Source organism: Oncorhynchus mykiss, chromosome 29 (genome assembly GCF_057628025.1).
Source record: "Oncorhynchus mykiss isolate SJ-2025 chromosome 29, ASM5762802v1, whole genome shotgun sequence".
Classification (NCBI taxonomy): Eukaryota; Metazoa; Chordata; class Actinopteri; order Salmoniformes; family Salmonidae; genus Oncorhynchus; species Oncorhynchus mykiss.
The window spans coordinates 15,372,817-15,393,849 of NC_143050.1; the positions used below are offsets into that span (position 1 = coordinate 15,372,817).

Here is a 21,033-nt window from a genome sequence, read left to right on the forward strand (position 1 = left end):
GTTTTGCCTTTTGAATGCCACTGTACAAGGAGGCGGGTGTTGTTGGGAAAGAGGTAGGATGTCTGTCATAGAGGTTACTATCATCAGTTCGGGATAATTAGCGGATTTTGATGACTTGATAATGGCAGAGGTGTTATCAGGCACATGATTTGTTATAGGATTTTGCTATTCGGCGAACACTCGCGGCCGGACAAGGTCGAAAACTGGGAAAAATAGACCACGCATCTAATTTACACCATGGCTACTGAGTTGACCATTTCAGAATCAGCAGTCCCGTTGAGTGAGCCCCATCAGGTTGAAGACGAAGAGCATTGGCTGTATGGGGGTGAATATACAATGTATCCACATGGATACACAAGGCATGCGCTAAACAGTTCCCTCAGATGTTGATCAAGATTAATTGAGACAGTTAACAAACGCACAACACCAACCACCGGCCTCACGGATGATGTTTGGTCCAAAACATATAGGAACCCTACGCATCGCACATTTTTGCACATCTAGTGGTGTCTTTTTTTGTGGAGTGTTTTGATTTATCTTAGGATGCACACCTAAGATTATTTGATCATGTACATTTTCCCCTGCAAAATCTGCAGTATGGTTTGGCAGCTCAGCCCAAAACAAATTGGCTCCAAAACGCTCTTGTCTTAAATGCTAGGCGACTGGCAATAAATGCATCGACCTTCAATCATCATGTCATCTTTTCTTAGGGGAAAACACCAAGAAACAAAATGCCCCCGAGGGTTTGCCTGGGTAAGAATGTAACTTTCCTGCTCACTTGATCCTCTCACCCAAATTCACTCAAGGCACGCACATGATGTTCCAAATATTATTTGACATGCTATTACAATGTAACTACAATAATTCCCCCCTCTGCTTATTAGGCCTGGTGACTCCCTTCAGCTGACTTCAATGGGCAATACCCTTCAGCTGACTTCAATGGGCAATACCGAAGAGAAGGATGCTGCATCACAGGCATGGCATGGGGGCAATATCATCTACATTTCTTATCACATAGATACATAGTTAGTTCTAAAACATTTTCACAATGTAGGCTAAAGAGTTACCATTGTATCTTAACAGCTGTTGTAAGTTGTTACATAATAGTACACCGGTGTTATTAGTTGCATAGCTTTTCTCTCGGAGAAAATGGATTTTCCAAAACCTCTGATGGTTCATTCATACTGTAACACAGCGATGAGATCCAACCAATAGAAATAGAGGAACCTCTCACAGGCAACCAATGAGGTGTGTGTTGGTTTACGTAATGGTGCAGGTGTGAGCGTTCATTTTGTAGTGTTAACCCTATCAGTCCCGAGACTCCATCAAAAATCTGTTTATCTGACTTTCATTTATCTGCATGTCCAGACTTTATATTTAGCCTCACAATTAAGTGTTTTACCATTTTATTTTCAGGACAACAAGGGCTTTAAGTAGAACACAAAACTATTTAACATAAACAGTTGTATTCATGTGTTTTTTTGACAAATGTCAATAAAAAAAACTACGTCCGTCAAAGCAAAAACCTGATAAAAATGTATTTGTATGAATGCTGTAATTACATAAATGGTTTGCTTACTGGGAAATGAATATCCAACATGTCAGTGACAACTGTGTGAAGTTTGGAGTTCATGACAGCAGCTAAATGTGAGCTTATTACAGTATTATAGACCCTTTGTCCTGGGATTTCCTATGATCTATGTAGAAGAACCCCTTACCTTCTAACGACTCTTCCCTTACGAAAACAATTGTAGTTAGAGTGAAGTATAACTGCAGTATGCTGCAAATACTGCGTCCAAAATAACACTGTTTTTTTTACTGCAGTAATTTTGCAGTGTAACTGCAGTTAGAGTGCAGTATAAATGCAGTTCAACTGCAGTACACAGCAGTTATTTTGCAATTACTGTGTCCAGAATACCACAGTCGACTGCAGTTACTGCACTTTTACAGCAGTTTCAAAACTGCAATCTTTGTTTTTTAAGGGTTGTGTAGCTTGTTAGCGTCACAGAGCAAAACATGCTTGTGTTTGTGAGAGTCTCATCTTTTCATAGACAGCTTTTAATAGTTTGTAGCGTAAACCATTCAGACCATTCGGGATCTGCCCTTTTCTCAGAAACACAGCTTTAGCTCAGGCCCCGTTAATCACATAGACTAATGGATGGTATCTACGGATGCAGAAGAAATAGACTAATCCAATGGTACAACCTACTGTAGCTCAAAGACACAATGTTTAAAAGGGGCTAGAAGTACAAAATGGGCGACTCAACGGGGTTAATGTTACTATGCTCCTCCCTTTTTTCAACAGGAAGCCAAAGGTACTGAAGGTGAAGAGGAGGAGGACAGTGACAGTGATGACGATGATGACGTCAAGGTCACCATTGGTAACATCAAAACTGGTGCACCTTCCTACATGTAAGTGTACTTGCGCATCCCGAGAGACAGTTGCTTTTCAAAAAAACTGTGTTAAGTCAGAGGGTTAAATACAGAGCCTTCAGAAAGTATTCACACCCCTTGACTTTTTCCTAATTTTGTTGTGTTACAGCCAGAATTTAAAATTGATTACATTTAGATGTTGTGTTACTGTCCTACACTCAATACCCCATAATGTCAAAGTGGAATTATGTTTTTAGACATTTTTACAAATTAATACAACATTTAAAGCTGAAATGTCTTGAGTCATAAGTATTCAACCCCTTTGTTATGGCAAGCCTAAATAAGTTCAGGAGAACATCTGTAAGGTCCCTCGTGGATTTCAAACACAGATTCATGGTTTTCAAATGCCTCGCAAAGAAGGACATATATTGGTAGATGGGTAAAAAAAAAAGCAGACATAGAATATCCCTTTGAAGATGATGAAGTTATTAATTACACTTTGGATGATGTATCAATACACCCAGTCACTACAAAGATACAGGTGTCCTTCCTAATTCAGCTGCCGGAGAGGAAGGAAACCGCTCAGGGATTTCACCATAAGGCCAGTGGTAACTTGAAAACAGTTTCAGAGTTTAATGGCTGTGACAGGAGAAAACTGAGGATGGATCAACAACATTGCAGTTACTCCACAATACTAACCTAAATGACAAAGTGAAAAGAAGGAAGACTGAACAGAAAAACCAAAACATCCATCTTGTTTGCAACAAGGCACTAAAGTAATACTGCAAATAATGTGGCAAAGAAATGAACGTTATGTCCTGAATACAAAACATGATGTTTGTGGCAAATTCAACACCACACATCACTGAGCACCACTCTTCATATTTTCAAGCATGGTGGTGGCTGCATCATGTTATGGGGTATGTTTGTCATTGGAAAGAACTAGGGAGGTTTTTAAAAAAAAAAAAAATGGAATAGAGCTAGCACAATAGCACAAGCATAATCCTAGATGAAACCCTGGTTCAGTCTCTTTTACAACAGACTCTAGGAGACAAATTCACCTTTCACCAGGACAATAACCTGAAACACAAGGCCAAATATAGTTGAGTTGCTTACCAAGATTACATGTAATACTCCTAAGTGGCCTGGTTACAGTTTTGACTTAAATCAACTTTAAAATCTCTGGCAATACATAAAAGTCGCTGTCTAGCAATGATCAACAACCAACTTGACAGAGCTTGAAGAATTTTAAAAAGAATAATGTGCAAATATTGTACAATCCAGGTGTGCAAAGCTCTTACAGACTTACCCAGAAAAACCCGCAGCTGTAATCGCTGCTAAAGGTGATTCTAACATGTATTGACTCAGGGGATTGAATACTTACGTACATTAGATATTTCAGTATTTCATTTCAAATACATTTGCAAAAATGTCAAAAACATGTTTTCACTTTGTCATTTATGGGGTATTGTGTGTAGACAGGTGAGGGTAAAAAAAAGTACATTCAAAATATAATACATTTTGAAATCAGGCTGTAACACAACACAACAGGCTGTAACACAACACAACAGGCTGTAACACAACACAACAGGCTGTAACACAACAACATTTGGAATGTCAAGGGGTGTGAATACTTTCTGAGGGGCTGTGTATACTGCTGTAATGAAGAATAAAGACAGTATCACACTTGATTTAAAATCTGGGGAGCTAATGAAGGCCACTGGATACATTTAAAAAAAAAAAATCTGAATCTCTGCAGGGGAACGGGCATGAACCTGAGCTTGAAACCAGCTCGTTGCTATGCCTCAGCAGCAGCCAGTGAGTGAACTCGTCCTGTTTTGGGGGATTATTTAAGGTGGACAATAATGGTTTTATTGTATTTGTTGACTAATTCATAATGTTACTGTTTTGCTACAAGTTAAGCTGCAGCCCAAAGGGATAGATATAGAGACACTAGGGGCCTTCAATGGTGCACCAGTTGTGGAGGTGGAAATGGACATCTTTGAGGACAAACCATGGAGAAAGCCAGGTAAGGGGGTTGTTTACGTATACTGAACTGACCATTTGAATCTTTGAAATAAAATTACTGCAGATTGTTACAACATCAATTTGTTATTTTGTATGTTGTTCTGTCTCTAGGTGCCGACCTCTCAGACTACTTCAACTATGGTTTTAATGAGGAAACGTGGAAGGGATACTGTGAGAGACAGCGCAGACTACAGCTTGGCCTGGAGCCCAGTGCTCCTCTCAGTTTTGAAAACAAGATAACAGTGAGTCCTCAAAACATTGATTAATTATACCTACTTCATCACCCTACTGTAAAACTTTGTGTTTGTCTCCAAACAGTGATGGTTAACACCTGCATTGCTTTCTGTTTGGGGTTTTAGGCTGGGTTTCTGTACAGCACTTTGATATATCAGCTGATGTAAGAAGGGCTATATAAATAAATTTGATTTGATTTGTTAAGAGTAATTAACCTTTAAGATAGAATCCTGAAATGATACAATAACAAAGCGCCACCCTGCCTCAGTTTTGGTAAAAAGCTGAGAGATGGGCCTGAAGAAATGTAACCACTCTCAAATTCAAGACAAAGCTACAAAGTTATTATTACAAATTATATTTTTAACAATGTTTTCAGGCTATGTAGTATTTGTTTACATTTACATTCTTTACAAACACTGGAGCGAAACAAGCTTATGTTTTGGGTTCTGATAGGGTATGACAGTTGAACTAAGCTCATGAGGCATTTATAAGTTATAGTCTTCAAGAATTAATGGGTATATACAGTGCATTCAGAAAGCATTCATAGCCCTTAACCTTTTCATGACTTTTTCCACATTTTGTTGTGTTACAGCCTGAATTTAAAATGAATTCAATTGAGATTGTTTTTGTCATTTGTCTACACACAATACCCCATAATGTCAATATGGAATTGTGTTTTTAGATATTTTTACAAATTAATAAAAAATTTAAAGCTGAAATGTCTTGAGTCAATAAGTATTCAACCCCTTTGTTTTGGCAAGCCTAAATAAGTTCAAGAGTAAAATTGTGCTTAATAAGTCACATAATAAGTTGCAGGGACTCACTCTGTGTGCAACAATAGTGTTTAACATGATTTTTCAATGACCACCTCATCTCTGTACCCCACACATACTGTAAGGCTCCTTATTCGAGCAGTGCATTTCAAACACAGATTCAACCACAAAGACCAGGGAGATTTTCCAATGCCTTGCAAAGAAGGGCACCAATTGGTAGATGGGTAAAAAAAATTAAAAAGCAGACAGTGAATATCCCTTTGAGCATAGTGAAGTTATTCAGTATACTTTGGATGGTGTATCAATTCATCCAGTCACTACAAAGATACGGGCGTCCTTCCGAAGAGGAAGGAAACCGCTCAGGGATTTCACCATGTCAATGGTGACTTTAAAACAGTTCCAGAGTTTAGTGGTTGTGATAGGAGAAAACTGAGATGGAGCAACATTGTCGTTACTCCACAATACTAACCTAATTGATAGTGTGAAAAAAAAGAAAGCCTGTACAGACTAAAAATCTTCCAAAACATGCAGGCGTTAAAGTAATTCTACAAAAAAATGTGGCAAAGTAATTCACTTTTTGTCCTGAATTCAAAGTGTTATGTTTGTGGCAAATCCAATACAACACATTACTGAGTACCACTCTTCATATTTTGACGCATAGTGGTGGCTGCATCATGTTATGGGTATGCTTGTAGTCGTTAAGGACTGGGGAGTTTTTCAGGATAAAAAATAAACGGAATGGAGTTAAGCACAGGCAAATCCTAAAGGAAAACCTGGTTCAGTCTGTTTTCCACCAGACACTGGGTGATGAATTCACCTTTCAGCAGGACAATAACCTAAAACACAAGGACAAATCTACACTGGAGTTGCTTACCAAGAACACGATGAATGTGTCTGTGTGGCCGAGTTACAGTCTTAAATCTTAAATCTGCTTGAAAATCTATGGTCAAGACTTGAAATGGTTTTCTAGCAATGATCAACAACCTTGAAGAATTTTGAATTGTTTGAAAATAATAATTGGCAAATATTATACAATCCAGGTGTGCAAAGCTCTTAGAGACTTATTCAGAAAGACTCACAGTGTGTAATCGCTGCAAAAGGTGATTCTAACATGTATTAACTCAGGGGTGTGAATACTTTGGTAAATAAGATATTTCTATTTCATTTTCAATAAATGTGCAAACATTTCTAAAAGCATGCTTTAACCTTTTCATTATGAGATATTGTGTGTAGATGTGTGAGAATTTTTTTTTCTCATAAATTTTGAATTCAAGCTGTAACAAACACAACAAATGTGGAATAAGTCAAGGGGTATGAATACTTTCTAAAGGCACTGTATCATTCATTTATAAGTCAAAAAATGTATGTAGCAATTAATCTTTAATCATCAAGAAAGACAGGAAATGTAGTTATGTGAACTGAAATAAAATAGACTGGCCAAGCCAAGGAAAAGCTGCTGTTTCCTGTGTCAGATTTCTCATCCCACACTTAAATCAAGACCAGACCCCACTGGATTTGGCCCCAAGTCAAATAATACATTAATAATTCCATTGATAATAATATTACTAATGTTAATATAAAATAATAGTCTATCTTATTTCTAAATGTGATATAGTACTAACATAGATTTGATTATATTAACAGTGATATTTTGCGGGTGGGAAATAATTGGATAATTGTTTTATTTTCGAGGTTCAGCAGGGAAGGGCAACCACTTTAGAAAAGGATACAGAACCGTCTTCCATCAAGACTGATTACAAGCCAGACTTTCCCCCTGCTTCAGTCCTGGCCCTCGCTGCCAACAGACTGAAGGCAGGACCCCCACCTAACAGGTAAACACGTCAGAGGGATTCAGACTGTTAAACAGCCATCACTAACAGAGAGAGGCTGCTGCCTACATACAGACTTGAAATAACTTGCCACTTTAATAAATGGATCACTAGTCACTTTAATAATGTTTACATATCTTGAATTACTCATCTCATATGTGTATATACTGTATTTTATACCATCTATTGCATCTTGCCTATGCCGCTCTGTCATTGCTCATCCATATATTTCTATGTAAACTCAGCAAAAAAAGAAACATCCCTTTTTCAGGACCCTGTCTTTCAAAGATAATTCGTAAAAATCCAAATAACTTTACTTTTTTTTTTTTATTGTAAAGGGTTTAAACACTGTTTCCCATGCTTGTTCAATGAACCATAAACAATTAATGAACATGCACCTGTGGAACAGTCATTAAGACACTAACAGCTTACAGACGGTAGGAAATTAAGGTCACAGTTATGAAAACTTAGGACACTAAAGAGGCCTTTCTACTGACTCTGAAAAACACCAAAAGAAAGATACCCAGAGTCCCTGCTCATCTGCATGAACGTGCCTTAAGCATGCTGCAATGAGGCATGAGGACTGCAGATGTGGCCAAGGCAATAAATTGCAATGTCCGTAGTGTGAGACGCCTAAGACAGCGCTACATGGAGACAGAACGGACAGCTGATCGTCCTCACAGTGGCAGACCACGTGTAACAACACCTGCACAGGATCGGTACATCCGTACCTGTACCTGCGGGACAGGTACAGGATGGCAACAACAACTGCCCGAGTTACACCAGGAACGCACAATCCCTCCATCAGTGCTCAGACTATCCACAATAGGCTGAGAGAGGCTGTACTGAGGGCTTGTAGGCCTGTTATAAGGCAGGTCCTCACCAGACATCACTGGCAACAACGTTGCCTATGGGCACAAACCCACCGTGCTGGACCAGACAAGACTAGCAAAAAGTGCTCTTCACTGACGAGTCGCGTTTTTGTCTCACCAAGGGTGATGGTCGGATTTGCGTTTATCGTCGAAGGAATGAGTGTTACACCGAGGCCTTTACTCTGGAGCAGGATCTATTTGGAGGTGGAGGGTCCGTCATGGTCTGGGGCGGTGTGTCACAGCATCATCGGACTGAGCTTGTTGTCATTGCAGGCAATCTCAACGCTTTGCATTACAGGGAAGACATCCTCCTCCTTCATGTGGTACCCTTCCTGCAGGCTCATCCTGACATTACCCTCCAGCATGACAATGCCACCAGCCATACTGCTTGTTCTGGGCGTGATTTCCTGCAAGACAGGAATGTCAGTGTTCTGCCATGGGCAGCGAAGAGCCCGGATCTCAATCCCATTGAGCACGTCTGGGACCTGTTGGATCGGAGGGTGAGGGTTAGGGCCATTCCCCCCAGAAATGTTCTGGAACTTGCAGGTGCCTTGATGGAAGAGTGGGGTAACATCTCACAGCAAGAACGGCCAAATCTGGTGCAGTCCATGAGGGGGAGATGCACTGCAGTACTTAATGCAGCTGGTGGCCACACCAGATACTGACTGTTACTTTTAACCCACCCTTTGTTCAGGGACACATTATTCCATTTCAGTTAGTTACATGTCTGTGGAATTTGTTCAGTTTATGTCTGTTATTGAATCTTGTTATGTTCATACAAATATTTACACATGTTAAGTTTGCTGAAAATAAACGCAGTTGACAGTGAGAGGACTTTTTTTTGTTGCTAGGTTTATACAGTGCCTTGCGAAAGTATTCGGCCCCCTTGAACTTTGCGACCTTTTGCCACATTTCAGACTTCAAACATAAAGAAATAAAACTGTATTTTTTTGTGAAGAATCAACAACAAGTGGGACACAATCATGAAGTGAACGACATCTATTGGATATTTCAAACTTTTTTAACAAATCAAAAACTGAAAAATTGGGCGTGCAAAATTATTCAGCCCCTTTACTTTCAGTGCAGCAAACTCTCTCCAGAAGTTCAGTGAGGATCTCTGAATGATCCAATGTTGACCTAAATGACTAATGATGATAAATACAATCCTCCTGTGTGTAATCAAGTCTCCGTATAAATGCACCTGCACTGTGATAGTCTCAGAGGTCCGTTAAAAGCGCAGAGAGCATCATGAAGAACAAGGAACACACCAGGCAGGTCCGAGATACTGTTGTGAAGAAGTTTAAAGCCGGATTTGGATACAACAAGATTTCCCAAGCTTTAAACATCCCAAGGAGCACTGTGCAAGCGATAATATTGAAATGGAAGGAGTATCAGACCAAGACCTGGCCGTCCCTCTAAACTTTCAGCTCATACAAGGAGAAGACTGATCAGAGATGCAGCCAAGAGGCCCATGATCACTCTGGATGAACTGCAGAGATCTACAGCTGAGGTGGGAGACTCTGTCCATAGGACAACAATCAGTCGTATATTGCACAAATCTGGCCTTTATGGAAGAGTGGCAAGAAGAAAGCCATTTCTTAAAGATATCCATAAAAAGTGTCGTTTAAAGTTTGCCACAAGCCACCTGGGAGACACACCAAACATGTGGAAGAAGGTGCTCTGGTCAGATGAAACCAACATTGAACTTTTTGGCAACAATGCAAAACGTTATGTTTGGCGTAAAAGCAACACAGCTGAACACACCATCCCCACTGTCAAACATGGTGGTGGCAGCATCATGGTTTGTTCCTGCTTTTCTTCAGCAGGGACAGGGAAGATGGTTAAAATTGATGGGAAGATGGATGGAGCCAAATACAGGACCATTCTGGAAGAATCTGAAGAGAGAAGAAGAGTCTGCAAAAGACCTGAGACTGGGACTGAGATTTGTCTTCCAACAAGACAATGATCCGAAACATAAAGCAAAATCTACAATGGAATGGTTCAAAAATAAACATATCCAGGTGTTAGAATGGCCAAGTCAAAGTCCAGACCTGAATCCAATCGAGAATCTGTGGAAAGAACTGAAAACTGCTGTTCACAAATGCTCTCCATCCAACCTCACTGAGCTTGAGCTGTTTTGCAAGGAGGAATGGGAAAAAATTTCAGTCTCTCGATGTGCAAAACTGATAGAGACATACCCCAAGCGACTTACAGCTGTAATCGCAGCAAAAGGTGGCGCTACAAAGTATTAACTTAAGGGGGCTGAATAATTTTGCACGCCCAATTTTTCAGTTTTTGATTTGTTAAAAAAGTTTGAAATATCCAATAAATGTCGTTCCACTTCATGATTGTGTCCCACTTGTTGTTGATTCTTCACAAAAAAAATACAGTTTTATATCTTTATGTTTGAAGCCTGAAATGTGGCAAAAGGTCGCAAAGTTCAAGGGGGCCGAATACTTTCGCAAGGCACTGTATATTCCATTCCTTTACTTAGATTTGTGTGTATTATGTAGTTGTTGTGGAATTGTTAACTTACATGTTAGATATTGCTGCACTGTCGGAACTAGAAACACAAGCATTCTGCTACCATCGCAATAACATCTGCTAACCATGTGTATGTGACCAATAACATCTGCTAACCATGTGTATGTGACCAATAACATCTGCTAACCATGTGTATGTGACCAATAACATCTGCTAACCATGTGTATGTGACCAATAACATCTGCTAACCATGTGTATGTGACCAATAACATCTGCTAACCATGTGTATGTGACCAATAACATCTGCTAACCATGTGTATGTGACCAATAACATCTGCTAACCATGTGTATGTGACCAATAACATCTGCTAACCATGTGTATGTGACCAATAACATCTGCTAACCATGTGTATGTGACCAATAACATCTGCTAACCATGTGTATATGACCAATAAAATTTAAATTATTTGAAGAAAACCTGTTAATAAAGTTATGCTTAAATATGGAAGTAATAACCTCTACCTGTTCAAGCATCATACAGTCTTGTCTCCCACAATATTCTAATGTTCCAGGTTAACAGTATGTATACATTCGGCTTTCTTACATCACTGCCTTATCCTCTTTTTGCGTTATTAGCTTGTTGTCCTAACGTGAACATTCCTGGACACAAAATAGTAGCTAGCAAGATGGAGATCACAGGGGTTATTTTTCATGAGTGCATTTCGCAAGTGGCTAGTTTGCATCAACCACCTTCACTAAAACCACTGCAAAGGTTTTGCCTGCAAACTTTGGTTTCGAATCGTGACATTCTGGCATAACTGCCTCGTGATTTATTGGCTTTAAACATTTTTTTGTCTCAATCATTAATCCCAGACCAAGTGCTGTTGCTGCCATAGGTCTGGGATCTACGAGGCTAACTCAGATCTGGTACAACATTTTCCTCAAAAGAACTGGATTGTAAAGAGCTACGCTTGTTAAATACTTATTTTACACTTGGTAGAGAAATCATGTGAAGCATAAATGGCTCCTGACTGCAGTGAGAGAGAGTACAGATGTCTGTCATCTCTTTCTGTAGGAAATTGGGTGGAACTATTGATGTGATTGGTGGACAGACAGGAGCCATTCGCCGGGTTGAAGGCCGAAGGAGGGAAATGCAGGAACAGAATCCTATCCAGGTTAATCTGTTCACACATTCAGTGATTTTATGTGATGAAGTCAAAGATAACTGCAGGCTAAGGAGAGTAAGACACACACCTACACCTATTGTTCTGCATCATTCAATGTTCTCAACAACTCTGCAGGTGCTCGGAGACCATGGTAACAAGGTACAACCCTTGGTTCCACCAGCAGGACCTCCTCTTCCTCTTCCAATGGGTATGCCCCCACCACACTTCCTGCATCCTCCTCCACCAGTATCTGGTATGCCCCCACCTCTTCACCCCCCAGGTAAGGTATCATTCTTTATCCAGAACATGAATGAAAGCATACCAAATACATAGTCTTGTGATATGATAAGGAGAGCCATGAGAAATTATAACATAATGTTATAATACCTTTACATGATGGTCTCATTCTCAGGTATGCCACCACCTTCCATTACAGGTAAGTTTTTATAGCTAGACCACAAAACTCTTGTGTAGTCCTTAGTTTCTCAGAGGATGCAAGAGAACTGCATTTTTATTGTAGTATGATAATATTATACAACATGCTTTGAAATGGCTGTAAACATGCATAAACATTAATCTAGAAATGTAATCTGAATGTCTATGCTACATAGTTATACTCAAGATGAAATATTTGTTGTTTGGTGATGATTACATACTGCTTTTCCCCTAGGCCTGTTCCTACCTCCCCTTGCTCCTCCCCCTACCTTGATGATGCCACCTGTGGATAGGTATGTGAGAGTCAATAGACTAGTTAAAATGTACTAATGCATTAATAAGGCAATACGTTCAGACGCTGCTCTAAAGCTACGCCCAACTCCAAAATGTCTGCAAACCGGTTTGCCGGGCCACCCTTTTGATGATAGGACAGGTACTTCTGCTGTGCTATCAACCATAGCCACGGGAAGTAGGGGTGCTGCAGTACCCCCTGAAATTGTTCTTCTCTCACAAAAGTAGTGCACTAGGCATTTAATAGTCCTGTATTAGCAGACCACTATAGCAGCAGTCTGTAGGCCATGCTAAAAATTATTTCTGAAACAATTCGTAGCACCCCCACCCCAAAACATCTTCCTGCTGCTCTACTATGGACTGCAGTGAGGCATCAGACTCAGACAACTTCTGTTTCATAAGCAGTACCAGTCAGAGCCTCTCTTTACTCTGCTGCGTTTGTGTGAATGTTTAAGTGATGGTCTTAATCCTGACAATTTGTCCTTCCCTGAATTACAGCAGTAGAGCCCCTCTTCCTTTTGGATACAACAGTGGAGGTATGTATCGTGTTTACCTGGCAGGTTCAAAATACAATTGTCATGCCTTATACTCCACACATCAAATAACTTCCCCTTGTATTGCAGTTAATGCAGTGTATTTTCTTTCAGAGTCAAGCTTCATTAGCTACCCTCCAGTCTCATCATCACACATGCCTTGGGGCTCTGTGCTGGAGAAGGGGGGGGAAGACAGAGGACGAGGGCATTGGGAGTACCAAGGAAGTCATAGAGAAAGAGACAGAGATCAAGAGAGAGGTCATACTCCAACCACCAGCGAATATAAGTGCGTAAACAAAGAAAAAGAAAGTTAAACAGTGTAGATACATTTGCTTATGTTTTGTGGTGAAATTGAACCTTCGCATGCCTTAACTTTCTCTCATCTGTCCTGATATCTGATATCTGATACCTAGTGAGGATGACCGTTACCACTACTACAGCCATGATCGAGAGAGTGAGCGAGAATTTGAGCACAGTTACCTTCATGTTCACGACAGCAGCGGTGGGCGTGGCAGGGAGAGGGAGGAGCATCAGCGAGACAGACGCCATCGTGACAAGGAGGAGAGTGGTAAACACAAGTCTTCCAAACGGTGAGGGAAAGTTAGTATTGTCAGATTGGGAAAAAGGAAAATGCAGTAGGACAGAATTTGTGGTTTATTGCAAATATATTATACACACTGGTTAGGTTTTACTTTACTGGCCTACATTTATGAGATTGATGAACCTAAGCTACATTGATAAGCTTGTGGTTCTTTTTACTAGCGATGTGTGGTTACTCACTTTAAGACTTAAGATAAACGCTTACAAAAATGTTAACAGAATTATATTATATTATTCATTTCCTTACAGCAAGCAGCATGATGATGAGGGGGAGGGGCATCGCAGACACAAGCACAAGAAAAGCAAACGCAGCAAAGAGGACAAGGATGTCCCAGAGGATATGTTGGGGCGTGGGGAAGAGCACAAGGACTGAAAAAGGCAGAACATTGCGGCTCCATGGCTAGTTCTTTAATCTTTTGTAAAAAAGAAAATGACCATGGCTAGACAATTTTGATTTCATGTAAGGAAAAATTGAATATGAAATGTCCATTTCAAGTGAAGTGATTGGAATCAAGAAAGAGATTCCAATCTAATGGCTTCTTAAGTTATTGCAATGGTGTGTAGCCTAAAATACAAATGTAATCATAGGAGAATGTTGATCATGGACATTCTCAACTGCATCATTACATTGTCCAGATTCACAATTGTCACTGTTAGGACAGGCCCCATCTTGCTTTGTCATATTGTAAATATATAGAATGTCATTTATTTGCCAGAAGCCATTTCAAACACTGTGTTGATACCACTTTTTCTAAAAAAAATATTAGTTGATACAGATATGTCATCATGTAGATTTAGATTCAAACTATAAAAATGTGTCCTATCTTCTGACATTCTGGCACAGAGTAGCAAGGTATAATATAATACTGTATACTGTCGCCTCTCTTTACATTAAACTAAATCCTGACCTGGGCTTTACTATTTTTTTGTCATCTGTGACCATCGACCACTTCAACTATGCGTAGCGTAGTTTGTAATCACAGCAGGGTTTGAGAATTCACCCAATAAAAATACAGCAAATTCAAATTTTGTCTATGTCCAACAATTTCATGTAAAGTAGTGGTGATGAACCATCAGGTCATGGTACTGTAGACTTCTCATTTGACATTTGTTACATTTTGAAGGATGCTATGACAATGTTGATTAGGCATATTCAAATTGATTTCATGGAGTTTAGATTATAATAGGAAATCATGTTGCATTTTATCTGCAATGTTTAAAATGATTGCGCCCCTTCTGAATAAACCCCTTATTACAAAGGCATTCGTGGGAGGTAGAAGTTGCACCTTCCACTGATACAGGGTCAGATATATTTTAGGTCCCATTGATTGTTGAGATTAAGGATGGGTATGACGATATAATCCTAGATCTGGGTTGTCACAAATTACCACAGCCACAAAATCGTAAAGATGAATGAAAACAAAATGTTCATTTTTTCTCTTCAGTTAAGGTCAGGGTTAGGCATAAGGTTAGCTGTGTGGTTAGGTTTAAATCAGATTTTAAGAAGATAAATTGTAGACATAATTATGATTTTGTTCTTGTGGTAACTAGTGACGAGACTAAATCTGTGATTGCGGATAACTTCTCCCCTGCGACTATCGTCAGATGACAATGTGATATGAGTTCCCGCTGTGTCTCGCGATCTGCTGAATTCATAAAATTCCTACGCGTCTATAAAATCGGCCATTTCGTGGTAGGCCATCCGCTGTTGCAGGGCAAGTGTTCTTCTGTCTGCAAGTCAATTTATAACATCGCACAATGAATGAGACCGCAGTTTCATTTGCCAAGGATTTCTTGGCTGGTGGCATCTCCGCTGCCATCTCCAAAACGGCGGTCGCGCCCATCGAGAGAGTCAAGCTTCTCCTTCAGGTAGCTATTGGTCCATGACTAGCTAAAGTTATGCCGCCTCTGCTGCATGGCAAGCATCAGCTAGCTAACTTAGCTGTTATCACTGGCTAGAGAAATGCACGCTGCTTATCACCCTTGCGGCAATTTACATTTAGCTAGCTATGTGTTTTCAATGTCTTAAGGCTGTTATATTGATTTGATATGTTTAATACACGCAGGATGGTTATCTACCATCTTCCGCTGGTTGCCATAATTCGAGGTCATGAGATGTTTCAAATGACCTACACGCTAGCCGGCTGGCTAACGCAGTCCGTCATTAGTACAGGTTGGCTAGCCCAGCCACACAATGCTAACGTTAGCTAGCTAACAAAGCCAGGGCCAGTCTATGACATTGGGCAATTCCTCTTTCTGGATGGCACCTGATATCGCTAACTACACAACTAATTTACATGTAACAATTTAATTACGTTACTCGACTAACTAGTTTGGTTTCGTAGTAAATCATACCAGTAAAATATACATTATCACGAATTGAACAATCGAGTAGTTGTGTAGGTACTGCAGCCACAGTGGTAGAACTGAGGTTAAACTAAATACCTGGCTGGCATTGAAAGTCTGCAGGGTAGTTTGACCGGCAAACAGTAACCACCAAGTGTTGGTCTGTCTTGTTCAATTAAATAGTTGTTGCAAATCGTTAGCAACCAGAAAGACCGGATTTAAGCGGGTGGCAAGGTCGAGACGAGCAGCGCTCAGATGACTGCAGGGCAGGAAACGTCAGCTTTACCAGCATGTATCTATGGGTTTATATATTTTTATCATATGTGTTCTCATATTCTTAACAGGTCCAACATGCCAGCAAGCAGATCAGCAAAGAAATGCAGTACAAGGGTATCATAGATTGTGTTACCCGCATTCCAAAGGAGCAGGGCTTCCTTGCCTTCTGGAGAGGTAACCTGGCTAATGTCATCAGATACTTCCCCACCCAGGCCCTCAACTTTGCTTTCAAAGACAAGTACAAGAGTGTCTTCCTTGACGGTGTAGACAAGCGAAAGCAGTTCTGGAGGTACTTCGCTGGCAACCTGGCCTCTGGTGGTGCTGCAGGAGCCACCTCCCTTTGCTTTGTCTATCCTCTTGATTTCGCCAGAACCCGTCTGGGAGCTGATGTCGGAAAAGCTGGTGCGAGGGAGTACAACGGTCTGGCAGATTGCTTGGCGAAGACGTTCAGGTCTGACGGTATGAGGGGTCTGTACCAGGGCTTCGCAGTGTCTGTCCAGGGCATCATCATCTACAGAGCTTCATACTTCGGAATTTATGACACAGCTAAAGGTATAGACTTTAACACTGATAACAGCTTTTCACAGAAAGCTGTCCGTTTGTGCTATATGCATATGTAATATTATGTGTGGTATGTAACAGGTATGCTGCCAGACTCCAAGAACGCTTCCATCTTAGTGAGCTGGGCAATCGCTCAGTCTGTAACTGCTGTGGCCGGCCTGACCTCCTACCCCTTCGACACTGTCCGTCGTCGTATGATGATGCAGTCTGGCCGTAAAGGAGGTGAGTTTTCCTCGTCACCTACACTGTCCAGTGTTTAGGGAGAAATTATACATCGGAAGACTAGTAGAAACATGCAATTCCAAATACAACTAAATTGACATTATGTCCTAACTTGGGTCAACTTTTTTCTCCAGCTGATATCATGTACTCTGGTACCATTGACTGCTGGAAGAAGATCGCTCGTGATGAGGGTGGCAAGGCCTTCTTCAAGGGAGCCTGGTCCAATGTTCTCAGAGGCATGGGTGGTGCCTTTGTGCTGGTCTTGTACGATGAGCTAAAGAAAGTCCTTTAAATTATTGTTTTTTTAACATCACTGTTGAATTTACATTAAATGGCTAAATGTAACAACTTTCCACTCCTATGGATCCTGCATTCTGCCTTATTTATGTGAACCAGCTAGTGGTCTGCTACTAGTTGAGGGTGGCGGCTGTAAGTTGTGCATTTTATCTTTTCAAACGTTCCATTCTCATTTACCAATGTCATTCCTGTATAAGAAACCTCAAATACTACCCCTGTCCTCCAGTGGGTATGTTTCTAACCACCACTTGAATAAATTCATTATAATGGACAAACCTACACTGGATGATGTCAGTGGTGTTTTTTTTTATGGGGGGGGGCTGCAAAGTTCTATTGGTATGCAGTTTTTTTGAATGTCTGGGTTTCAGAGATTATGGGAAATGTGCACTGATTGGCTAATCAAATGCATGAAGTCGATTACACCACTTACAGCTATAGTTTTGTGCTTATCAACTACTTAGCCTCTGACTTAAAGCTATGGTTAGTCTATTACAATTTCAAATGAAATGACTTTACCAGCATTTCAGCATGTAATAAACTTCCAGGATGTTTTCAGCAGATGGAATATGAAGATTTTGAAACATCTGGAGACTTTGCATGAATTTGCACTACCTGGTTTAACTAATCTGTTGCCCTATGCATAGTCATACATACTTGGATTTGGTTGAGTTATGGCGTAATGATCCGAGAAGTGAAATATAGTAGCTGACAAGTTTGAACAGACTTAAAATAATATTTAGTTTGTGCCAATGGTGTCCGGTGCCTTGTTGGCTAGTCTTGCCATAGGCGTGTTACATGATCCCAGAACACTCCCTTTTGGCTTGTGACCACACAGTTCTCATTTCTACAGTTGGAATGTAGTTCAACTCATCTCCACATTTTATGGTATGCTTTACATTAGAATTGAAGGAGTCTGGTGGGGAAATCTGACATCGTTGCCTTACATATGGTAGGCAAAGTGCCCTCTAGAGTAAACAACTCATTGTCCAGCTTCCCCCATTTAAACCTGGTTCTATGCTCACATTTTTACATGGGTGTAGAATTAAAGACATTGGGGAGATCTTCCTGATGAACTCCAGAGCTAGTCAGGCACTCATGTGTTGATGGATCTGGACAGTGAGGTATTTAAATAATCAGCCTTCAAACAAATTGACAAGTGCCACCATTGACTTGTCTTAAAATAAAAAGCATACAAGGTGGAACCATGACATCTGGTCACAATGCCGACACAGTGGACAGAAATTACATTTTAATACCGTGTGTAGACATTTCTGACAATATCAAGACATGTTAACAAGTATAAATGAGGTTATAGTGAAGTAAAATAATTAGGATGGATTTTAGTCCCCAATTGAATGAAGACAAAGCAAATGTAACAAACGGCTGCATGATACTACCTTTAATCAGTAAAAGTTTTGTATGGAAAGTACTTTTTTCTAATACAATATATATTATGCAATCAATATTTTTTCCAATAAAAGCAGATGGAAGCTGCTTCGGTAGAATCAAAATGGAATGAAACTATATTGGGAGCATCTGTGACACCAGCATACATGGGGCAAGGAGCAGCAGAAATCCTTTACTGGCCATCCCTGGATTTCCACCTGTAGCCAGACCAATGCCCTCTGATCCTGAGACACAAGATACAGTAGAAAGAGGTCAGCACAGACCCCTGGAAGAGAAAGTGAGATGGATCATAATCTAATTTACTGTAGTACATTCACACCCACCTTTGATCAAAGTTCCTGACCTGATATTCAACCAGTAGACAGTGCGCTGTTGGGCTACAGTGGCCCTGAAAAAAAGTGCAATGCAGATTAATGAAAGCTTGCCTGTCAAAGTGCTGTGTGTGAGAGAAACATATTTTTTTTATCTGACTTTTGATTTAAATTGGCATATAATTTAATGGTAAATGTACCCTTATTCTAATGTCATGTATTATAAGAATTCATTAACATTGTCATGTAATTTGTGTAATACGTGCGGAGAAAAACGGATCATCTAGTTTTATAGACTCACAAAGGGTTCAAGATTAGATTCAGGGCTCTATTCAATCTGGATCGCTGAAGCCTAAGGATTGCGCACTGGAAATGTAAAGATTATTCCCGATTTAGCAAATACGCAAGTTTACATTTGAGTAATGTGTGTAGCCAATGGTATTTTTTTTTAGAAAAGTGTAGTAAGGGTGATGGGGCTCTAAACTTAATAACGTAACGCTGAACTTCAGCTATACAGATTGAATAGAGCCCTTGGTGTTATGTTCTTACATGAAGTAGATAGTGTTGGTGTTGTTGGGTGGTAACCAGGTAAACACGGTAGTGTCGTCTTTCAAATTAGTATTGGCATGGGTGATGGCACCTTCTTTATTTCCTGAGCACTTGGAGACACAATCAGATTTGTCAACCTCTTTCTAGGATGTTTAGTTTACTCGTGGAATTTTCACCCCAATTAGGTTACACATGGGAAGCTATTAACTTACCTGCAGGAATTTGGTATCTGGAGGAGGAAGTTGCCAACTTCCTAAAGCATTAGTGCTAGTGCTGGCTGCCGATCTGGCCTCCAGAAGCACGCCTCTGTAGTTTGTTCCAGTTATAGTCACTTATGGGGAAATACACCAACAAACAGTACAGAGTGATACAAATGTGCCATTGCGTTCCCCTTCATCTGCAGAAATGTGGTATCTTGAATCAATGTTCAGGCATGATAACAGAAAATGTAAGAAGCCTCAGACCCATCGAAAAGTGCCTAGATGTGACCACTATCATTGGCCTGCCTTATCCCTTCCACTATGAATTAAGAATTGTAATTTTTAAGACAACACATTTTTCTAATTTGTTTACTATTTGTTAGGGTTATTTCATAACCCATCATCAGTAGACAAGTGTTACTGGTCCGATCAAATTAGAAATCACATCTAGTTCCTTGGGCATGTCCAAAGCTGTATGGTGTAGGTAGGATGTCCAACATCTTACCTGTAATGGGCTGGCCAGTCTGAAGGGTCTTGGAGCTGGTGAGGATGGTGTAGGGTGCTGGGGTGGGCTGTGGCTGCACCCCAGTGTGACGAGGAACCATGTCATCACAGGCGGAGGTGGGTGCACCGTTGGGAAAGCTAAAGCAGGGAGAGATCCCTTGTAGAAGGACCAGACTAAACATCAACAGCTCCATCAGGTCAAGTCAAAGTAATCCAGCACAGCAGCACTACGTACAGAGGGCAGGTGGGGGAAGAGTGAAATGGGAGCCTTGAATCAAGAGATGCTCTTTTGAAGCAAATTACTGCTGAGTCACTCATGCACATGCCTGTGCACTAACAGGGCTGAACCCTTGACATGCGCAAGAGCAACAGTCCACATATTCTATCCCCCCACCCCAAAAAAGCTTTATCCTCTTTTCATGGCAAGACAAAGCAACTCTTTCTTCTTCACACACTGCTGTGAAAAATTACAATTTTACTCACCACTCGTGCACATGCCCGTGCACCAACAGGGGTGTCAGGTGAACCCTTGACCACGCGCAAGAGCAACAGTTCCCCATTCTATTTCCCCCAAAAACATGTTTTTCTATGCATGGCAAAACAAAGCAACTATTTCTTCTCCACATACAGCCATGAAAAATAACAATTATGCTCACTGGACTCGTGGCTTGATGTCAAATTCTCTGAACTGCAATGGAAAGTTATTGTGCAATGTGACCAAGTAAACTGTGTTTAATCACCA

The 21,033-nt window shown here is 40.5% G+C and overlaps 3 protein-coding genes across 5 annotated transcripts; 2 read left to right on the forward strand and 1 right to left on the reverse strand.

Moving 5' to 3' along the window:
• On the forward strand, positions 1 to 14,644 carry LOC110510097 (uncharacterized). Of its 3 annotated transcripts, none has more exons than XM_021591423.3 (16): positions 1 to 325; positions 711 to 753; positions 885 to 975; positions 2,306 to 2,412; positions 4,133 to 4,191; positions 4,292 to 4,402; positions 4,513 to 4,643; positions 7,101 to 7,240; positions 11,669 to 11,768; positions 11,895 to 12,039; positions 12,172 to 12,195; positions 12,430 to 12,487; positions 12,984 to 13,021; positions 13,133 to 13,304; positions 13,432 to 13,608; positions 13,868 to 14,644. In XM_021591423.3, the coding sequence occupies exons 1-16, from the start codon at positions 238 to 240 to the stop codon at positions 13,989 to 13,991; spliced, it is 1,608 nt and encodes a 535-aa protein (XP_021447098.3). In that variant the 5' UTR covers positions 1 to 237; the 3' UTR covers positions 13,992 to 14,644. The 3 variants fall into 3 exon arrangements, with proteins under 3 accessions (XP_021447098.3, XP_021447101.3, XP_036824020.1); XM_021591426.3 differs by having other exon boundaries at positions 13 to 325; positions 7,107 to 7,240; XM_036968125.2 differs by lacking the exons at positions 711 to 753; positions 885 to 975 and having other exon boundaries at positions 42 to 325.
• A 666-nt stretch (positions 14,645 to 15,310) lies between these two features.
• si:dkey-251i10.1 (adenine nucleotide translocator 2) lies at positions 15,311 to 17,599 on the forward strand. The gene is made up of 4 exons (NM_001160491.1): positions 15,311 to 15,487; positions 16,309 to 16,792; positions 16,883 to 17,023; positions 17,158 to 17,599. The coding sequence occupies exons 1-4, from the start codon at positions 15,377 to 15,379 to the stop codon at positions 17,313 to 17,315; spliced, it is 894 nt and encodes a 297-aa protein (NP_001153963.1). The 5' UTR covers positions 15,311 to 15,376; the 3' UTR covers positions 17,316 to 17,599.
• A 948-nt stretch (positions 17,600 to 18,547) lies between these two features.
• si:dkey-251i10.2 (Reeler domain-containing protein) lies at positions 18,548 to 20,772 on the reverse strand. The gene is made up of 5 exons (XM_021591422.3): positions 20,293 to 20,772; positions 19,800 to 19,918; positions 19,588 to 19,697; positions 19,051 to 19,115; positions 18,548 to 18,951 (listed from the first exon to the last, which is right to left on the reverse strand). Exons 1-5 carry the CDS (start codon positions 20,483 to 20,485, stop codon positions 18,842 to 18,844), a joined length of 597 nt encoding a protein of 198 aa, XP_021447097.1. The 5' UTR covers positions 20,486 to 20,772; the 3' UTR covers positions 18,548 to 18,841.
• Between the last annotated feature and the right edge of the window lie 261 nt (positions 20,773 to 21,033).

Coding starts and splice junctions, on each gene's coding strand:
- si:dkey-251i10.1 (NM_001160491.1), top strand. CDS start 15,377: ATGAATGAGACCGCAGTTTCATTTGCCAAGGATTTCTTGGCTGGTGGC. Junction 16,793..16,882: donor AATTTATGACACAGCTAAAG/GTATAGACTTTA, acceptor GGTATGTAACAG/GTATGCTGCCAGACTCCAAG. Junction 17,024..17,157: donor GCAGTCTGGCCGTAAAGGAG/GTGAGTTTTCCT, acceptor TTTTTTCTCCAG/CTGATATCATGTACTCTGGT.
- si:dkey-251i10.2 (XM_021591422.3), bottom strand. CDS start 20,485: ATGGAGCTGTTGATGTTTAGTCTGGTCCTTCTACAAGGGATCTCTCCC. Junction 19,919..20,292: donor GACTGGCCAGCCCATTACAG/GTAAGATGTTGG, acceptor TTTCCCCATAAG/TGACTATAACTGGAACAAAC. Junction 19,116..19,587: donor ACCAACACTATCTACTTCAT/GTAAGAACATAA, acceptor ACTTTTTTTCAG/GGCCACTGTAGCCCAACAGC.
- LOC110510097 (XM_021591423.3), top strand. CDS start 238: ATGGCTACTGAGTTGACCATTTCAGAATCAGCAGTCCCGTTGAGTGAG. Junction 12,196..12,429: donor GCCACCACCTTCCATTACAG/GTAAGTTTTTAT, acceptor CTTTTCCCCTAG/GCCTGTTCCTACCTCCCCTT. Junction 13,609..13,867: donor AAACACAAGTCTTCCAAACG/GTGAGGGAAAGT, acceptor ATTTCCTTACAG/CAAGCAGCATGATGATGAGG.